Below are 18,682 nucleotides of genomic sequence, written 5' to 3' on the forward strand. Positions count from 1 at the left end.
TCAGTCTTATCTGCAAAGTCTGGAGTTACCCTGGCCTGACATATAGACATGATGGAATGTCTACAAGAAATACAAGACAGTATTTCACAAACTAAAAGTAGGCTTCTATCATTATTGGGCCATTCCCAAGTTACCATAATAACAAATCCTCGCCGAGGACAGTTTAACCTGTGACTCATAAATGAAGTAGAAAAGATTTATTCTCAGCTTCAGCGCTGTGTGGGAAATAGAAATTTATTCAATGATTCTTCTCGGCCATTTATTCAAAGGATTGCACTCTGTCACAGATGAATTACACACGGAATAATGAAGATCACATGTGTGTGCACACATCTAAACAAACTATTTCACAAAATTGCAATACACTTCTCCTCCAGTATTTCTCTAGTTGTGCCTCATAAATGCACGTACAATGTATATAGTACAGATCTGACTCAAATAGTAGAAGTATGCTGCTTGCAACAAGTTCATCAATCAGAACTGTTGAAATGAGCACCCAATTAGATAAATAACATTTTATAATGAATGCAAACTGAAATGATTTTACATATCATGATCATACACTTCTACTCCAGTATTTCTCTAGTTGTGCCTCATATATAGTACAGATCTAACTCAAATAGGAGAAGTATGCTGCTTGCAACAAATTCATCAATCAGAACTGTTGAAATGAGCACGCAATTAGATAAATAACATTTTATAATGAATGCAAACTGAAATGATTTTACATATCATGATCATAACTGGGACACGGTACAGATGAAAAGTTCTGATTCACCAGAATATTCTGAATACACTGTAACCACTTGTTTTTCTACACAAGCTTCAATTTCCAGAGTTTGCTAGAGAATCTATAATGATTTGATATCCTTCTGGTACTGAGGCTTGCGCTTGCACATGTGCTGCTAACTGAGGAACATCCTCATTAATATCAAGATATTTTGCTAGAAGAAGCAATAAGTGAAAATCAGATATGCGTTTCACAAAGGACAAATTTTTTGTCTTGTCAAGGTGATTCTTTAATGCCCTTAAAGTGACAGGAGATGCTCTGTTCTCAATGGGAAATGTTGATGACAAGGGACCCTGCAGGAGATAGAAACCAGTTATATGCAGGAAGTGATAAAAATTAAACCATACCAGGAACAATAAGCAAAAGACAGCACTGAAGCAACCTATAAAGGCATGCAAACTGTACATGTCTAAAATGTTAAAACAGTTATCCAAGCACTACTATCAAATTTTAATTTTAAATTTTAAGTGAAAAATGGCTAGCAAATTGGGTCAAAAAGGAAAATAGTACAAGGGTACAAAAGTATTGATGAAAATGTAATAAAGTTCTCCAAACAGAAAGACAAAGCAGCAGAAAAAAGAGACTGTATTCATTAATATGGGAGCAAAGATAACATCAACAAATTGAAGAGGTTCTCAAAAGGAGTTTGTGTCAACAAGAACTTGCCATAGGTGATTCTGCTCCAAAGGTCTATCAAGCAAGGGTGTTCATTGCCCTCTCATTTGTAAATTTTTGTTGTCGATGCCTTAGGATATCTCCTGGAAGCTGCTTTCTCAACCAGAGTTTTTTGTTAATAAGGACTTGAGGAGATTCTGCTCAAATGGCCTATAGGGTTTTCCTTGGCCCCCTATTTCCATATTTTTGCTGTGGCCGCATTATGGTATCTCCTGATATCTCCTATAAATTAATTCATTGCAAGCGAATATGGGCACTCCCCTCCCTGATGGAGAGGTTAGTGTGAATAATCAGATAATATGAAAAAGGAATATGGAACAACATTAGGTTGATGAGCATCATGTTTTTCTGAAAAAGCAGATACATTTGATGGGGATGCCTACCCCTTTCAGTTAAGTAAGACTAAAACATTCAAAGCAGAATTGGCAGTCCAGCTTTCCACTAGGATTGGCATTTTCCATGGAGATGTTTATTCTCTTGAGACTCGGAATAAATCACAAGACAGATACACTGGCACTGCTTGCCTATGTTGGGAGGGGCAACCTGTATAACCCCAGCCTGGTTCACTGATTTGTATGGCTTGGATGAACAATTTTGTGCAGATATACGATGCATTTTCAATGTCTGCCTATCTACCCTATGTAGTATTTAGTATTTACATATGACAATTAGGCCTTATTTCGAAAGAGAACCAGTCTTATGCCTATGAATGAGGCAGATCCCCATAACAGTTTGTTGTAAACATAAACACATCATCTTAATCATGCAAGCAAACTCTTATATTAATGAGCTATAATATGTCCATCAGCTCATTATTTTGTAATGTTCCACCAAGTTTTTGCAATGCAGGGATGCAGGAGTTATAAAACATATCCGCAGTACACATGGAAGCACCCCCAAAATTTCTGAGTGTCAGAGGACCCCACCCGAAATTCTAAAAAATTAAAACTAAAAAATATGAAAACTGAAACATAAATCATTGAATTCTTAAACAACAAAATGCCAATAACGTAAGTCATTACATGCAACATAATAACTGCAAATGATACATGTAATGATGTAACAACATAATAACAATTCACAAATCATCTATCACCATTGCATGTTTCCTTATATTAATAAAATTCAGAGCATACAGGTTTAGGTATTGATATAATTGATCTAAGAACAGGTCAAATGACAAATAAGCATCACTACTCAAGGCAATGCCCCAGCCCCACTAGTCTCCATATCCAGCTACTACACAAAAGAATGCGAACCAACCATGGGATGTCACTGTCTGAATCGGTGTCATTTGCATGTTGAAGAATATTCAGTGGTACAACAACTAAGTTGTGTCCCATCAAGTCCCTCCTCATTTAAGTAATGGGACACATCACTCAGTGAGCCCATGTTTGCATCCCATGTGTCAGAGACTCAGACACATGACATGCTAGGACGTGTTTAGCATAAGTCCTAAAAGAAAACACCCCATCAAATCCCTCCTCATCTAAGTAATAGGAAAAATCCCTGAGGTAGCTTGTGTTTGCATCCCACATGTCAATCTTCAGACGTGTTTGGAAAATCTCTGAAAACAAAACATGTCGAACATGTGCCCTAAACGTGTCCCAATGTGTCCAACAGCATGGCATAAAAAATACCTGCAGGAACCTCTTAAATAGCAATTTTTCCTTCCATTGTCACTTTCAGCTGTGTGGAAAGGGCTCTAGCCTTTGCTGTCTGTCATTGTGCACATAGGCAAGCATGGGCTCACTGAGAAATTATGTGTTCATGACGGTTGGGTATTCAAAAATCCTTCGCTATGGACAATATAGTATCATAGTTTACCAAAGGATAAGTAGTTTGATGGAAGCATTCTTCCAACAGATTATTGGGTCCATTATTGTATTGAGCTTGGTCAAGACAAATCCACTCTCCCTTCTTCCAACCACAACAAACTCCTCACTCACTTGAGTTGGGTATACCCACTCACTTTTGACTCTCTCTCTCTCTCTCTCTCTCTCTCTCGTATTTACACCTCTTTACAACATTCTTTATCAAATGGACATCAAATGGACAAATCAAAGAACATATTCCCCCAAATGATCAACAACACAATGATGGCATTCCTTTAGGAGCTGAGCAATTATATGTTCATGATGGTTGGGTATTCAAAAACCCTTCCATTTGTATTGAATATGGTCATCACAAACCCTCTATCCCATTTGTATTGAATAGAGTCATCACAAACCCTCTCTATCTTATTGTAGCTACAATTGTCTCCCTATTCAATTGGATATGCCCAATCCCTTCATGCTTTATCATATTTCTCCATTACCCTATGCTTAGAGCAAAGGGGGTATTGAAATGATGGTAATCTTTACTTGAGGTTACTGACATTATGGCTGAGAACCCTCATTATTGTATTACCATGTTATGGTTTAACAGCCAACCTGATCAACAATATTTATATTATTATAGGTGCTTAAGGAAGACCTAGGCATTTATGTATACCCATAACCTCTTTATGAGAGAAGGTGCCCCACCTCATATGTTGTGTAAAAATACACACCTTATGAGTCTCTTGCCTTAATAGATCTTCGATTCACGCAAGGAGGCCAAGTTCAAAATTTTGTTCACACAAGTGCAACAAGTTCCTTTTGCCAATTAACTGGAGCAAGTCTTAGTTACACTTGGACTAGCTCTTAGTTAACTAGCTCGAGTTGCTCCTTGATTTCCTCTAGTTGTGAACCGAGTTAACTGAGGACTTAACTCGTCCTCTCTTCACTTGTCTCTGAAGTCTTAACTCGTCCTAACTGAACTTGTCTCTGCAGTCTTAACTCGTCCTAACTAGACTTGTCTCTGCCACCTCATCCTGTAGTCTAACTGAAGAAGACTCCAATAAACTAAAGCTCCAACACTACGCATGCAATCTATTGATGACCATTCCAATGAACTAAAAATCAACTCATCATACTGAAGTCTATCTCATGAATTCACATTCATGCTAGAGAGAAAATTTAAAATCTTTATTGGCTAAGGCACAAGCTAGAAAACCTTCCTTGGCTACATTTTCAACATGGGGGGTACATTGTCCCATGTAACATCATTATTGTGTTATAATGTTTCCATATATTACAAAAAATCAATTTATGTAGTAAGGGGATAGTTATCTCTAATGGTAAATTGGACCATAGTTGCGGGGGAGGCCCCCCCCCTTGAAACCGCTCCCGAATCACGCTCCGAGCGGGAGCGACTCGAAAGCGCGCACCCAAAATCGCTCCCGTTCGGGAGCACGCTCCCGAAAAAAAATTTGCGCTCCCTGCCATTTTCGGGAGCGCTGTAGGGAGCGATCGCTCCAACGCTCCTGGGAGCGATCGGGGAGCGATCGCTCCCGGGCATTAAAAAATCGCTCCGGGAGCGTTTCGAGCGGCGCCGAGAGCGATCCGGCGGAGAAGAAGAGGAAAGCAACCAAAAAAAAAAATCCGCGGACCTAAAAAAAAAAAAATTTGTTTTAAAAGCCCAATGGGCCTAAAAAATTTCATTATCACTTCATTGAGTTGAGTTTGTTGGAGAGCAAGAGCAAAGGAGCAAGGAGAAGCGAGAAGCAAGTGCCGAGGAGCGAGGAGCAAGCCTACAGAGGTAAGTAACTTAGTAGTTTAGTTAGTTTAATTTAATTAGGTAGTAACTTAGTTAATTTAATTTAGTTTATTGAGTTTAAAAATCATGAATTTAAATTAAATTAATAAATTAAATTAATTAATCCCAATAAATTAAATTAATTTGCAGATTCAAGAATCAAAACCCTACAAACATCAAACACCATGGACCTGGCTATATTTCTTGGCATTTTCCTCTTCTTGGTCCCTTTTATGGTTATTATGGTGCTGGAGAGTAGGAAACGGAGGGGCCAAACTGAAGAGGGGGATGAAGAAGCTGGAGAAAGTCGAATTGGTGAAAACCCCAGTGAGGAGGAGCTGGAGGAGGGTGAACATGACCCTCAAAAAACTAAACAAGACCAAACCCCATTGTGGAAATATGTTAACAGGGTTGAAACAAGGAGAGGGGGTGGAACCACTAAATTTCATTGCCCCCATTGCAACAATGATTACACAGGTTCATACACCCGTGCTAGAAGACACCTCTGCAGGAAAAGGCCATGGGATGGAGAACAAATAGGAATCAAAACTTGTACAGCGGTGTCAGCAGGAAGAGGAGGAAGCCCAATACAAATCAAAAAAATAAAGGGGTTTCTTTGAACCAAGCTCACAATCACAAAGAACTCCTTCAACATTCTCCCAAGGCAGTGGATATGGAGGCACAGGGTCAACATCTTTAAGGCGTAGAACCATATCAGATTTCCTTGATGAGGGGTGTAGGAATGATGTGGATTCAAAGGTTTACAGGTTTCTCTATGCATGTGGGATACCATTCAATGTTCTTTGCTCACCTTATTGGCACGAAATGGTTTCTGCCATAAATGATGCCCCTAAAGGATACAAGAGCCCTGGGTATGACAAGGCAAGAACCGTTGGCCTTGATCATGAAAAAGCAAAAATATCACATTCTTTGAATAGAATGACAAGTTCTTGGACTGACCATGGGGTGTCCATTGTATCTGATGGATGGACAAATGTAAAAGGCAAGCCATTGATAAGTGTTCTTGTTGTGTCTGTTAGTGGTCCCATCTTTCTAACTGCACATGATTACTCAGACAAGTTCAAGACCGCCATCAACATTGCAGAAGCATTACTTGAAACAATTGAGCGTATTGGGCCATACAATGTCATCCAAGTCATCACTGATAATGCTGCTAATTGTAAGGCAGCGGGAGCAATTATTGAGGATAAATACCCCAACATATTTTGGTCTGCATGTTTGGTTCACACATTGAACCTTCTGTTGCATGATATTGTCAAGAACAAAAATGAACAATACAATGGATTGGTGATTTGTACAAGAAAGGCAAACAAATAATAAAATTTATTACAAATCATAGCAATACCCATGGCCTTTTCCGCAGTCACTACCCATGGAGTTGTTGAAGATTGCAAACACCAGATTTGGTAGCTATTACCTCACCTTCAGGCGCCTTTTGAAGGTAAGAGAGGCATTGGCTAGCATGGTATCAAGTCCACATTGGCAGGTATTAAAGGAAAGGGCTACAAATGCAGCTGACAGGGGAGGTTTTGAAATGGTGGAGGAGGCCGCTCTTGATGGTCAGTTTTGGACAAGTGTGAGGCAAGTATTGGATTTCACCAAGCCCATTTATCACATGATTCGGTTTGCAGATACAGACAAACCAGTGATTGGCGAGGTGTATGAGCAGATGGATACCATGTTGGGGGAAATAAAAGATATTGTTCATAACAGAGATCCCGACTTGTACAAACTGATTCACGATTGTGTGTGTGAACGGTGGAATAGACTTAATCTTCCACTACATTGCTTGGCGTATATCCTTACGCCAAAATACTACTCTACATCTTGGTTGGGCCAACCTGCAGCAGGGGGTGGGGTTAGGACCAAACCCCATTTAGATCCAGAGGTAACTAGAGGATATTTGGAAGCATTAGAAAAGTTGGTACCTGACAGGGAGGAATGTGCAGCTGTGCGCTTTGAAATAGGCAGATACTTCAGTGGCACTGGTTTGTATGGTAACTTCCATGCAATGGACGACAGAGATAGATTTGATACTCTCACATGGTGGGAAACATATGGCGGCCATGGATTTTTGCCAAAATTGGCAAAAAAGTTCTTTCACAGGTTGTAAATACTTCTTCTGAAGAGAGGTGTTGGAGCACCTACAGCTACATACATAATGTGAAAAGAAACAGACTCAATGAAAACTGAGCAGAAAGCTTGGTTTATGTGCACTACAACTTGAGGTTGTTGAGTCATTACTGTGATCGGGCTTATGAGGATCCCACATATAAAATTTGGGACAATCACCCAGAGGATGACAATTTGGAGGATGGCGTTGTACATATTGAAGAACTGGAAGAGGAATTTGTAAGGGATGAAGATGAAGCAGCTGCAGCAGCCATGCCACCTCCACCTCCACCTCCACCATCCAGTAGCAGTGCTCGAGGTCCGAGTCTTGTTCCTTTGCTGTCGCCACCTCCATCTACACCCTCATGTGGAGGTTCTAGTTCTGGTTGTCGGTCTGTGCGGGAGACTCCTAGAAGACCACCACGACCTGCTTATACTCCTGGAGACTCTCGTGGCAAGGGCCACATGTAGATTTACAGTTTACTTGTCTTTTTTAGTTTCTATTAGACTTTAGTTTTCATAACTGTTGAGTTTTGAGTCCTTGACTCTTGACTCTTGACTCTTTCATATCATAATGATATTTTTTGTAAACAATATATCACTGTGACAATGAAAATTTGAAGTTTGAAGTTGGGCCTTGGCAATTATGACTCATTGGTAATGATTGTGAATTATGAATATGATGCTTCGTGAAAGACTAAAGTTGTTTCATTTCATTTCATTATTCATGTTTCATTTTGTAAATTTATAACATTTCATATCATGTTAACAGTTAGAAGTTAGGACTTAGAAATATCTTAGATATTACTTCTTGTAATGGTTAAACTTAGCTTACAAGTACAACTTTGGTGATCAATGATGATAAATGTTATTGAATTTTCAATTTTGAAAGCTTGAAGTTGAAACTTTAAGATTGAATTTGATGAATCATGATTCACGAGACTCAATATGTTGCAGTTGTAATATGTATTTTACTAACTTGTGGACATGGTTGATGACGATTATAATTTCTAGATGATTGATGTGATATGGTTCAATGATCAATCTATGTTTTTTATGTTTTTTATGTCTAATTCATCATTCTACATGTTTTTGTTGACATATATGTATCAAAAGTTAAAAAATATAAAAAATATATATATTTTTAAAAAATTGCTCCCGGATTCGCTCCCAAACCAGGAGCTTCTGAAAATGGTCGCTCCCGCTCCCGCTCCCAAGCAACATTGAATTGGACCTCAAGTTAGGGTTTCTCTCGTTGTATAATAAAGGTTTCTCCCCTCTTCTGTAACTTTTTAAGTAACAAAGTTCTCATTGGAGAGATCTTCCTCCAAACATTTGATTTGCAAGTGTAATCCACTTGGGTCTACATCCCCAATATTTTGTGTACTTTTGGCACTTTAGTCCTTTCCTATTATTATTTTTTTTTAACAAATTGCATGAGTAGGTATTCAGGGACACATGTTGATACCAAAATGTTCATTTGAGATTTGGGCAAGCAACCAAGCATGAATGCCAAGAAAGGGAGCTAACAAAAGCAATGATATTGAAAATCGAAATGAATATGTGACCAAGGGAGAACTTGGTGGCATGCTTCTAAAGTTCACTAAGGAAGTTTGGGAAATTCTAAAAGAAAGATATCAAAACCCTACACTAAATGAAAGTTCTTCACATCACTATAAAATATCTTGTGGAGAATGAAGGCATGATTGGAAAAAAAAAATCAATCGATACCAAAATGCTCATTTGAGATTTGGGCAAGCAACCAACCATGAATGCCAAGAAAGGGAGCTAACAAAAGCAATGATATTGAAAAACGAAATGAATATGTGACCAAGGGAGAACTTGGTGGTATGCTTCTAAAGTTCACTAAGGAAGTTTGGGAAATTCTAAAAGAAAGATATCAAAACCCTACACTAAATGAAAGTTCTTCACATCACTATAAAATATCTTGTGGAGAATGAAGGCATGATTGGAAAAGAAATTTCAATCGATACCAAAATGCTCATTTGAGATTTGGGCAAGCAACCAAGCATGAATGCCAAGAAAGGGAGCTAACAAAAGCAATGATATTGAAAATCGAAATGAATATGTGACCAAGGGAGAACTTGGCGGTATGCTTCTAAAGTTCACTAAGGAAGTTTGGGAAATTCTAAAAGAAAGATATCAAAACCCTACACTAAATGAAAGTTCTTCACATCACTATAAAATATCTTGTGGAGAATGAAGGCATGATTGGAAAAGAAATTTCAATCGATACCAAAATGCTCATTTGAGATTTGGGCAAGCAACCAAGCATGAAGGCCAAGAAAGGGAGCTAACAAAAGCAATGATATTGAAAAACGAAATGAATATGTAACCAAGGGAGAACTTGGTGGTATGCTTCTAAAGTTCACTAAGGAAGTTTGGGAAATTCTAAAAGAAAGATATCAAAACCCTACACTAAATGAAAGTTCTTCACACCACTATAAAATATCTTGTGGAGAATGAAGGCATGATTGGAAAAGAAATTGCAATCAATACCAAAATGCTCATTTGAGATTTGGGCAAGCAACCAAGCATGAATGCCAAGAAAGGGAGCTAACAAAAGCAATGATATTGAAAAACGAAATGAATATGTGACCAAGGGAAACTTGGCGGTATGCTTCTAAAGTTCACTAAGGAAGTTTGGGAAATTCTAAAAGAAAGATATCAAAACCCTACACTAAATGAAAGTTCTTCACATCACTATAAAATATCTTGTGGAGAATGAAGGCATGATTGGAAAAGAAATTTCAATCGATACCAAAATGCTCATTTGAGATTTGGGCAAGCAACCAAGCATGAATGCCAAGAAAGGGAGCTAACAAAAGCAATGATATTGAAAATCGAAATGAATATGTGACCAAGGGAGAACTTGGTGGTATGCTTCTAAAGTTCACTAAGGAAGTTTGGGAAATTCTAAAAGAAAGATATCAAAACCCTACACTAAATGAAAGTTCTTCACATCGCTATAAAATATCTTGTGGAGAATGAAGGCTTGATTGGAAAAGAAATTTCAATCGATACCAAAATGCTCATTTGAGATTTGGGCAAGCAACCAAGCATGAATGCCAAGAAAGGGAGCTAACAAAAGCAATGATATTGAAAATCGAAATGAATATGTGACCAAGGGAGAACTTGGTGGTATGCTTCTAAAGTTCACTAAGGAAGTTTGGGAAATTCTAAAAGAAAGATATCAAAACCCCACACTAAATGAAAGTTCTTCACATCACTATAAAATATCTTGTGGACAATGAAGGCATGATTGGAAGAGAAATTTCAATCCCAAAAAGCTCTCATGCAACCTTTAAATGAGAATTTCACAATATGAATTGGAAGGTGATGTGCATGTGCATGTGGCCAAGTATCAAATTTGCCCTCTAAGTGTAGGACATTCCTAACTAGAAGGCAAGAATACCTCTTTATAAATAGATATGTGTATGGGTATAGGGATGTATCGCACATAAAAAAAAATGTAAAATAATTAGAAATTTTAGAAAAATAATACATAATTTGATTGCATATGAAAATCGTATATTACAATCATGATTCATACTAAATGTAATACATATCTATACTACACAATATATTATATAATATATAAAATACATAATATATAAATCAATATTATGATTATCATTATATGGATGATATTTAATGTATATATTATAAAATATAAATAATTATAAACAATATAATTTGTAATACACACACACAACCCAAGGCTCTTGCTCATATGATTGTCATCAATGTTGCTAAGCATTTGGCTAGTATTGTGTTGGCAAGTGCCCAATTTGAATCCAACAGGGTGAGACACACTAGTCGTCTCACACTAGTCTACATTGACAGGTTTACAAGGGATGCCATCAACAAATGTTGGGAAGCATTTGTGACAACATAGAGCAACTATTGTGACAATGACTTAGGTTCAAATCCCAACACACATGTGGGTTTTACAAGATGTGGCTATTGATTATATTGAATATCATTGAGGTAGCTTTCAGGAAGATTAATATGGCATTGGCAAGGTACTAACAAAACCTATTCTTCACTTAAGTTTCTGAGGGTGCGTCAAGCTTATTTTTAGTATTGACAAATTTTAACCTCCATAATAGCATCTACCTATTATAGTAATTTTCTGTTAATTTATGGTATGTTCTATGCTTAGAGCAATTTACTTCTCTTTCTTTTTATTATTCACAGATTAGCAATCACATGTGCATAAGCAAAGTGCAGATATAACATTAAACGATCAACAGAAAACAAGCCAAGACAAGAGACACAAGATGTGGCAGCTAGCCAAGGACAAACCCCAATATGGGGAAACCCTTTGATCAAATCTTCTTTTATCTTCAATAATTCAACAGAGAGAAATAGTACAAAGAAATCTGATTTATATCAGCAGTAGCAAACCCTAGATCAGCAGCATCAGCATTAGCAGCTTCATCATCAAAACTAGGGCAGTTGATATCTCGCAAACTGACCATCGGATCAGCTTGATTCCACCACCAAAAAATGCGGCCTTCAGAGGAGGTCTAGATGGAGCTACAGCGCAGTTTTGAGGAGGGTGTCTTCAAGTCAACGCTAGTCAAACTTTGTTTCTGCAGTTGCAACACTAAATTTTGCGTCCTTCCTTCCACCTGTGTGAGAGAGAGTCGCCTATTGCGCAGGAGAGAAGAGACTCTTTTCTGCACTGGAGAGAGAGAGATGTGATGAGTTGAGTGAGTCCAAATGAGGAAAAGTCCTCCTGTATTTATACACATCTGATGATAATTGAATAGGTGCGACTGTTGGGCTTCTGAGCCTACATGAGTTGTTGGTAGGCTTGATAATAATTCCATAATCAAAATAAATTCATATCTCCATAAATACTTATCGGAATCGGATGATCTTTAGATCAATCCTACACCTCTCGATGAGAGGAGTCTAATAAAAATATTATCAGCCATGAATAAGATGACCCACATGGAGTTTGGCCCTAGTTGCCAATTTTAACACTCCCTCTCAACTAGGGAGAACTCCATCTGCAATCTATCTATCGGTTGCTACTATTCATCCATCAAATGCACTGCCCTGTACAGCTTGACCCTTTGCCTGCTCTGCTCTATCCCGCCTGTTCTGCTTTGTCTTGTTCTGCCCTGTACTAATCTGTATTGTTTTGCTCTGTTCTGCTCTACTCTGCTTTGTTCTGTTCTGCTCTGCTTTTGTCCGAATTATGAAGAAGAAATGATCGAGGATGCATCATACTGACTCAAAGTCAGTCTCAGAGTATGTACCACTGATCCCAGACCAGTCTTAACCAACCCAAAGTCAGCGTCATAGTGAATACAACTCCTACCACTGGTCCCAGACCAGTATCATCCTCTACTAACTTAAAGTCAGTCTCAGAGTGTGCACCACTGGTCCCAGACCAGTCTCAACCGAGCCGAAGTCAACGTCATAGTATGTACCACTCCTACCACTGGTCCTACACTAGTATCATTGAACCCAAATCAATGAAGGTCGTCCTAGCATAGGGAGTACAGTAGATACAGCGATGCGTCCATTGATACTACTATGGTCCCTATCCTCATTTCCCAGCTCATTGATCAGATGAGAGGTACTTCCCATGAGTCCCAGACTACATGGGTAGGATGCCTTGATAGGAGAACTTAATCAATCCTATCCTCACAAGAGAACTAATCATCCTGCTACATAATCACCATGGAGAACACATCATCCAGGCCTCACAGGAGAACTAATCATCCTGCTACATAATCGTCATGGAGAACACATCATCCAGACCTCACAGGAGAACTAATCATCCTGCTACATAGTCGCCACGGGGTGTACATGTACACCACCAGGGGATAGTGAATCACCCTGTGGTCATATGTCGCTCCAAGAAGTACCTCGCACCCCCCCTGGAGCTCCCAGAGCTTAATGCATCATATAGGACCCTCATCAGAGGGTCTTTGAACAACACCAAGTTGTTCTCAGAAAGTCAGGAATTTGACTTTCCCTAGGGGCTTTGTCAGAATGTCGGCGACCTGTTCATCTGTACCGATATGTTGGAGCCTTATAGCTCCCCGCTACACCATATCTCGAATATAGTGGTACCTGATATTGATATGCTTGGAGCAATCATGAAATACGGGATTCTCTAACAAACGAATCCCACTCTGGTTGTCACATAGGATCATGGTGGTATCCAGTGTAAATCCAAACAGCTCACTGAAGAGCTTCCGCAACCAAATTGCCTCACAAGAGGCCATGCTAGCAGCAATATACTCTGCCTCAGCAGTGCTCAAAGCCACAGACTTCTGCTTCCTGCTCATTCAAGGTATCGAAGCAGATCCCAAGGTGAAACAGCACCCGGAAGTGCTCTTACGGTCCACCACACTGCCTGCCCAATCAGCATCAATATATCCAAGTAGTCTCACATCTCCGACAATGTATCTTAACCCATAAGTGATTATGCCACGAAGATATCTCAACAGATTCTTAGCACCAATCCTATGTATGTGGTGAGGTTCAACCATATGTTGACTCAATGTGTTGACTGCAAAACATGTCTGGACAGGAGTTCACCAAGAACATTAATGCTCTGATGAGTTGACGATACTCGGTGGCATTTCGTAAAACAGGTCCAGCAGCACTACCGCTTAACTTTTTGAAGTCAAGCTCCATCGGGTAGTTACGGGCTTGCAGTCCACCATACAGAATCTTCACCACATATTTTCCTTGAGATAGGAAAATTTCCCCTGGCTTCTGCCAAACTTCAAGTCCTAGAAAATAGTGCATCAATCCTAGGTCCTTCATTTCAAATTCAGAAGCCAACTCCCTCTTACATTTGTGAATGAGAGGGTCTACACCTGTTAGGAAGAGGTCATCCACATACAGCACCAGTATGAGAGGTTTGTCATCTTCAAACTTAAAGTAAAGTTTAGAATCGACTTCACTCCTAGTGAATCCCAGCTTCATCAAGTAGCTATCGATTCTCTCATACCATGCTCGGGGTGCTTGCTTAAGCCCATATAAGGCTTTCTTCAACCTGCATACATGAGATTTTCGATCATAAATCTCAAATCCTTCGGGTTGCTCCACATAGGCCTCTTCTTTGATCGAACCATGCAAGAACACGGTCTTGACATCCATCTGATGTAGGTTCCATCCTTGTGAAGCCGCAAGGGCTAAGATTGAGCGGATGGTGGTATATCTGGCAACAGGTGCAAATATCTTGTCATAGTCTATACCTTCCTTCTGGGAGAAGCCACGAGCGACAAAACGAGCCTTATATTTTTCCGTACTTCCATCTACTGCATGCTTTATCTTGTAAAGCCATTTAAAAGTGATAATTGTCTTGTCCTGGGGTTTGGGAACTACTTCCCAGACATCATTCTTCATAATAGACTCATATTCTTCGGTCATAGCATCCTTCCATACTTCATGCTTGACGGCATCTAAGAATGATGAAGGCTCATTTTGTATGATCGTGCTCATGATGGTCAGACATCCCTGATACCTGTTGGGTTTCTTACTTTCATCGAAGGTTCCTCGGGGTGCAATGTGTCCTTCAGCATCATCGAGTAGCCCCCTAAGCCAAGAGGGCCTCTTCCTAGAAGAGGAAGGCTCAGGTGGATCAATAGGATCCATGGGTTCTTCCACATCAGGCATTGATTCATCATCCTTTTCTTTCAGTTTCCTGGTGTCGGCTTCTTGAGAGCTCCTCAAAGTTGGAAGATTGTCCACCTTGTTGAGAGCCATATCTTCGTCAAAGGTGACATCATGACTAATCACGACTTCCTTTGACCGGCAACATAGATTCTATATCCCTTAGTATTTTCACCATAGCCCACGAAGATTCCTTTCTTTCTAGATGCACCCAATTTATTCCTTTTCTCTTTCGGCACATGAAAATATACGGAGCTTCCAAAAATTCTAAAATGAGATACGTCAGGTTTCTAACCGGTGAACATTTCTTCAGGAGTCTTGGAACCCAATGCTTGATGAGGGCATCGGTTTTGTACATAAACGGCAGTGTTTGTAGCTTCGGCCCATAGAAACTTCAAAAGTCTTTAATCATGGAGCATGGCACGAACAGCTTCCACAATCATATGGTTCTTTCTTTCCGCCACACCATTCTGTTCAGGAGTATATGGTGTAGTAGTCTCCCTCTTGATGCCAGCCTCTTTACAAAAGTCATGAAACTCATTAGATTCATATTCAGTCCCATTATCAGTCCTTAAGATCTTGATCTTCTTTTCGGTTTGATTCTCGATCAAGGCTTTGAAGTGTCGAAACCAAGAGAACACTTCATCCTTCTTCTTCAAGAAGTATATCCAAGTCTTTCGAGAATAGTCATCTGTAAAAGTAAGGTAATATAAATATCCTCCTAAGGAGTTCACAGGCATCATACCAGATATGTCTGAGTGAACTAGTTGTAATATGTCGGAGGTCTTACTTTGGCTTGAGGGGAATGGTCCCCTTTTGAGCTTTCCTTCAGCACATCTCGGACATACACCTTTCTCTACTCGAAATTCGAGCATCCTTGTCACCATTTGTCTAACATCGAGTAGAGCTTTATAATGAAGGTGGGCAAACCTACGATGCCAAAGTTCGGACTGAAGAGATGTGTCACAAGACATGGCACCTAGAGGACTACCACCGACCTGATATAATGAATCAACTCGAAACCCAAGAGTGAAAGCATCTTTAACATTGTTTTTCCATATATGTACCTTGCCATCTCTGAAGTTCACCTTGTAGCCTTTGTCTTCCATTGCCGAGATGGACACCAGGTTCTTTTTGAGGTCAGGTACATATAATACATCCTATAAGTGGATCGTGTTACCTTGATTCAATTTAAGAGAGAGTCCCAATGTTGCACGAAGCGGGAGCGAAGCGGAAGCGCGGAAGCGGAAGCGGGAGCGCGGAAGCGTCATTTTCCAAAAATCTAGGAAGCGAAGCGTCCGCGGAAGCGTCTGCTATATATATATATATTTTTTTATATTTTTTTGCATTTATACTCAAAACAAACATCCCAAATACCAAATTAATTGTAGAAGACATGAAAACATGCATATTTTTGCATAAATCAAGATAGATATGGCATCCATGATTCCATTGTAGTTACTAGTATGTACAACAATCATCTATATTCTAGCTATTACAAACATACATCAAATTTTTAAGCATATTATAAAACATAAAACATTTAAGCATATTATAAAACATAAAACATAGAGCATATTATGATTTATCTAGCAAGTGAGCAACTGTCAACATTTGTCATGTCCAAAATTCAAATAATAATGTTTACAAAATATGTCACTTGGTCACCGCCAAGCCAAAAAGGTTCAAAATTCAAATTCACAAGTCTACAAGTCTAATGAGTAATCTATGACAAAAAGTAGTAGATTGTGAATATATCTACTAATATCTCCTCCTTCCACCACGAATAGAACGTGGTGGCGGGCCTCCACGTGGTGGCAATGAAGAAGATGGTGCCTGTGGAAGTCGTGGCACTGAAACTGATGAAGAAGAACCCCCTGCTGTTGGTGTTGAACCATGGAACCTAGGAACCAAGGGACCAGATGGGGGTGGGGGTGGTGGCATATCAACACGGTCATCATCATCCTAGAATCGCTCAAAAAATTCATGCAAAAAAAAAACACTAGTTAACAAAAAAATTAAAAACATGAATAATTGAATTAGAGAAATGCTTTATAAGGGAAAATTGGAAAATTCATACCACAATGGACATACCTGGAAAAGAGCATCCTCTAATTGCTCTAGTCGCAACACTCCATCCTCCAAATTGGGCTCCTCTGGATTCTTGTCCCAAATCAACAAGTCTTTATTAGACTTTGCATCTTCACAGTAATGGGACAACAATCGCAAGTTGTAATGAACATAAACCAAGCTCTCTGCCCGGTCTAAACTCAACCTGTTCCTTTTAACACTGTGGATGAAAGAATAAGAGCTCCAACACCTCTCTGCAGAAGAAGTGTTTACCACCTGTGATAGCACCCGCAATGCCAAACTCTGTAGAAGTGGAGTACCCCCTCCATGCATGTTCCACCACTCAAGAGCAGAAAAAGTCTCTCGATCTCTAATTGCATGCATGCTCCCAAATGGACCAGTGTTGAGCGTATAGTTGCTCACCTGTCTCCGTACCAATGCAGCCTCCTCCTCATCAGGGATTAATTTACTCAATGCAGCCATATATTTTTGGTGAACCTCTTGATCTTGGTGTGGTTTTCTCCTGCTTCCCCCCCAGGTGCTGGTATTGAAAGCCATGATGGATGATAGTATTTAGGTGTCAAAACATATGCTAATGCATGCAATGGAATATTTAGCATTTCCCATCGGTTTTGCACCTCTACACGAATATAATTGTACAAGGTGGTATCTCTAGGCTCAACAATGTCTTTAATCTGCCCCAACATGCTATCCATTTGCTCATACACCTCCCCAATTACTGGTCGATCTGAATCTGCAAACTTGATCATGTAATAAATTGGTTTGGTGAATTGCAAAATATATTTAAGCTGTGACCAAAAGTAACTGTCAAGAACAGTGTCCTTGACTGCATTAGCACCATCTGTGTCAGTGTTAATTTCATCCCATGTTTCAGCACACACCAGATTAGTTAAAGCTTGTCTCACCTTCACTAGCCGCCTAAAGGTGAGGTAATAACTAGCAAATCTTGTCTTTGCAATTTTAAGCAATTGCAACTTGGAGTAAGTGCCATAGAAGTAGTTTACCCTTGTATGCCCTGTGATGAATTTAATGAGCTGCTTCCCTTTCCTGTAAACCTCAGCAATCCACCCACAATCTTTGTGTTTCACAATATCATGCATCAAAAGGTTCAATGTGTGAACCAGGCACCCAGACAAAAAGATGTTTGGATGAGTACGCTCAATAATTTTTCCTGCTGCCTTACAATTTGCTGCATTATCTGTGATCACTTGAACCACATTATTCGGACCAACATCTTTGATTGATTTCAATAGGAGATCTGCAATGTTTTGTGCAGTTGCACTGATGGAGGAGGAGTCATGACATGCAATAAATACTGCACCACTAGAAGAAACACCAAGAACATTTATCAAATGTTGGTTTCTAATATTTGTCCACCCATCTGATACAATGGATACCCCAGAATCCACCCACTCATTTGTAAAACGTGTCAAAGCTCTTTGAACCTTAGCTTTTTCTCTTTCTAATAACACTGTTCTAGCTTTCTCATAGTTGGGGGCCTTGTATCCTTTTGGGGCTTCATTGATGGCCTTTACCATGTCATGCCAATAGGGAGAGCGAAGCACATTGAATGGTACACCGCAAGCACAAAGAAAACGGACTATCTTTCCATCCACATCATCCCTCCCAGCAACATTAAGGAAATCCCCTATTGTTCTTCTACCTCCAGAGGTTGCAGAAGTACCATGAGGAGATGAGCAACTA

At 39.5% G+C, this 18,682-nt stretch overlaps 1 protein-coding gene across 1 annotated transcript in view; it reads right to left on the reverse strand.

The window, feature by feature from the left end:
• Positions 1-744: 744 nt before the first annotated feature.
• The window catches only part of LOC149159737 (NPL4-like protein B), a 43,946-nt gene continuing 26,008 nt past the window's right edge, over positions 745-18,682 (reverse strand). Inside the window, exon 2 of the mRNA XM_089436551.1 lies at positions 745-1,083. Within this exon, the coding sequence (XP_089292677.1) occupies positions 826-1,083 (258 nt within the window). The 3' untranslated portion in view covers positions 745-825. The remainder of the gene's footprint in view (positions 1,084-18,682) is intronic.

The sequence above is a fragment of the Pinus tabuliformis genome, chromosome 5_2 (genome assembly GCF_031772625.1).
Source record: "Pinus tabuliformis cultivar Carrire ecotype Pingquan chromosome 5_2, CPIR1, whole genome shotgun sequence".
NCBI classification, from domain to species: Eukaryota; Viridiplantae; Streptophyta; class Pinopsida; order Pinales; family Pinaceae; genus Pinus; species Pinus tabuliformis.